The sequence below is a fragment of the Lycorma delicatula genome, chromosome 10 (assembly GCF_047948215.1).
Source record: "Lycorma delicatula isolate Av1 chromosome 10, ASM4794821v1, whole genome shotgun sequence".
NCBI classification, from domain to species: Eukaryota; Metazoa; Arthropoda; class Insecta; order Hemiptera; family Fulgoridae; genus Lycorma; species Lycorma delicatula.
The window spans coordinates 103,607,828-103,610,259 of NC_134464.1; the positions used below are offsets into that span (position 1 = coordinate 103,607,828).

The following is a 2,432-nucleotide window of genomic DNA, read 5'->3' on the forward strand; positions in this document are numbered from 1 at the left end:
GAAATTTAAATAAATATTAAATAAGGGAATTTTTTATTTTATTTTAAACTTAACCTTTAATGACCTTAAAATACCAAACATTATTATTATTAAAGCTTATATTACTATATATATGTTTAAGATATTAACAACAAAGTATTAAAGACTTAAGACTTCTGTCTGTCATTTACTGATTGACTATTAAAAAAATGAAAATGTGTTTAATGACGCATCATCAAAATTGACAACTTAAACGTATTTCAAAATCGATAATCGTCAAATGTTAAACCTCGATGACAGCATCATCGTATGGAAATTTAGTTAAAGTAAGTTTTACAATTAAACTTATTATTTATAATAATATTCTTAATAAGATAAGTGTGAAAAATAAGATTGCAAATAAGAATAAAGAAATATCATATGAACTTTCTTAACCTTTTACTGCTATTACTATTAGGCATATATGTTTGATTTAATCATAAATTTAGACAAGATAAATAATATAAAAAAGTATATATATATATATATATATATAAAAAAAATAAATCTTCAATAGTATTAACCGATAAATTATCTTTCATAATATAATAAATAGGTTATATTGAAGAATTTATCTATATATGTATATAACAGTTCGTGTACAATCTATTTTTGTATAATTGTCACGTATATCTTTTAATTATAATTAAGAAAATAAGAAATATATTTTATATACATATTTAAACATAATTTACATGGGTTTTTTAAAAAAACTAAAAATTTATTTTATTTGAAAAACAGGAATAATATTTATTGTAGATATTTACCAGAAGGATATATATATGTAATTTTTATTTTATCTATATAAAAAATATATTACTTTTATACATTTAAAGGTTATATATGTTTAAATTTATAAATTAAAAATCATATTACGCAATTTTATATAAATTTAAGTAAATAAGTATCATTAATATTTTATGTACATCATATAAAATTTTGTAAGTTTATAGAATATAAAGAAAAAATATTGTAAATAAAATTTACATTGATTTTTAATATTTGATTAAGAAATTAGAGAGTTATTTAAAAATAAAACACTCATAACAAAGATTATTTGTTAAAAATTGTATGTATATATGTAATGTTATTCTGTTTGTTTTATTTTTTCGTTATATGTAGAATTTTATTTTAGTTACTTAAAAATAAAAACGATAAAAAAAGGTAAACAAAAATAAAAGTGTGAATTATAGGCCGACATATAACAACAGTAAACAGAACAATAAAAATGGACGAGCAAGAAAAATGTATATTAGTTAGCGATAAAAATAACAATAATAGTAGAAACACGACGCCATTAGTTAACGGTGAAAAATGTTACTCGTTAAGACCAAGAACATCGACAAAACCGATAGATGATGAATCCGATTGGCGACCCAGAGGAAGATCGAAAAGAAGGCAAAAACAAAAACCACCGCCGTTAAGTAAATATCGACGTAAAACAGCAAACGCCCGCGAACGTTCTAGAATGCGTGAAATAAACGAAGCGTTCGAAGCGTTAAGACGTGCTGTACCGCATTTATCGACATCGAGCGATAGTCATAATGAAAAATTAACAAAAATAACCACGTTAAGGTTAGCTATGAAATATATTTCGGCATTAAATCAAGTATTACAAGAACCGGACTTAGAATCCGACGGTGAATCTTTATTAAGCGATTACGCCTTAACACCGACACCCGCTTTTAGCGATCATTCGATTACGTCAGAATTTTCTGATAATATATTAAGTTCACAAACATTTACGTCGAGTGATTTAGCTGCGTTCGCTGAAACGACGTCGTTTGTACATCCAGATTTTACTACTACCACTACAATATTTGCGGATTCATCAAACGATCCTTGTTTAAATGTTCCCGATTTAAGTCATTCTGCGTACGTATTCGACGATTTAATATTTTCAACGGATTTCAGCTAACACAGGTTTTTATAAAATTATATTATTATAAAGACTCTAATTTATAAACTCTACCTCTTTTAATCGTACTATACATTTTTTATTTTTAAAATTATATATATTTTTATCATCTAAATTATATTATTATTGATATTTATATTTAAGAAATCTTGTTTGTTTCTGATATATATATATATATCAGAAACAAACAAGATTAGATATATATATATATATATATATATACACATGTATTTTCAAAGTTGAATGTAAAACCATTTTTTCCTTTTACATTTTTAATCTTCATTATATATATATATATATATATACACAAAACATAAAAAATTTTATAAAAAAATGAATACAGTATTTCTGAATATATATATATATATATATATTACTTATAAGATTTACCAATTTTTATCACTGATTTAAAACAAAAAATATGATTTTTAAAAGTTAAATAATAAACTTTTTTGTTATTTAAAAGTTAAATAATAAACTTTTTTGTTATTTAAAA

The 2,432-nt window shown here is 22.5% G+C and overlaps 1 protein-coding gene across 1 annotated transcript; it reads left to right on the forward strand.

Annotated features, from left to right (window-relative positions):
• The first annotated feature begins 1,055 nt into the window (after positions 1-1,055).
• On the forward strand, positions 1,056-1,999 carry LOC142331152 (uncharacterized). Its single transcript, XM_075376859.1, has one exon. It carries the CDS (start codon positions 1,247-1,249, stop codon positions 1,934-1,936), a length of 690 nt encoding a protein of 229 aa, XP_075232974.1. The 5' UTR covers positions 1,056-1,246; the 3' UTR covers positions 1,937-1,999.
• The last annotated feature ends 433 nt before the right edge of the window (positions 2,000-2,432 follow it).

Excerpts from the sequence above, each read along its gene's own strand:
- LOC142331152 (XM_075376859.1), top strand. The coding sequence starts at position 1,247 with ATGGACGAGCAAGAAAAATGTATATTAGTTAGCGATAAAAATAACAAT.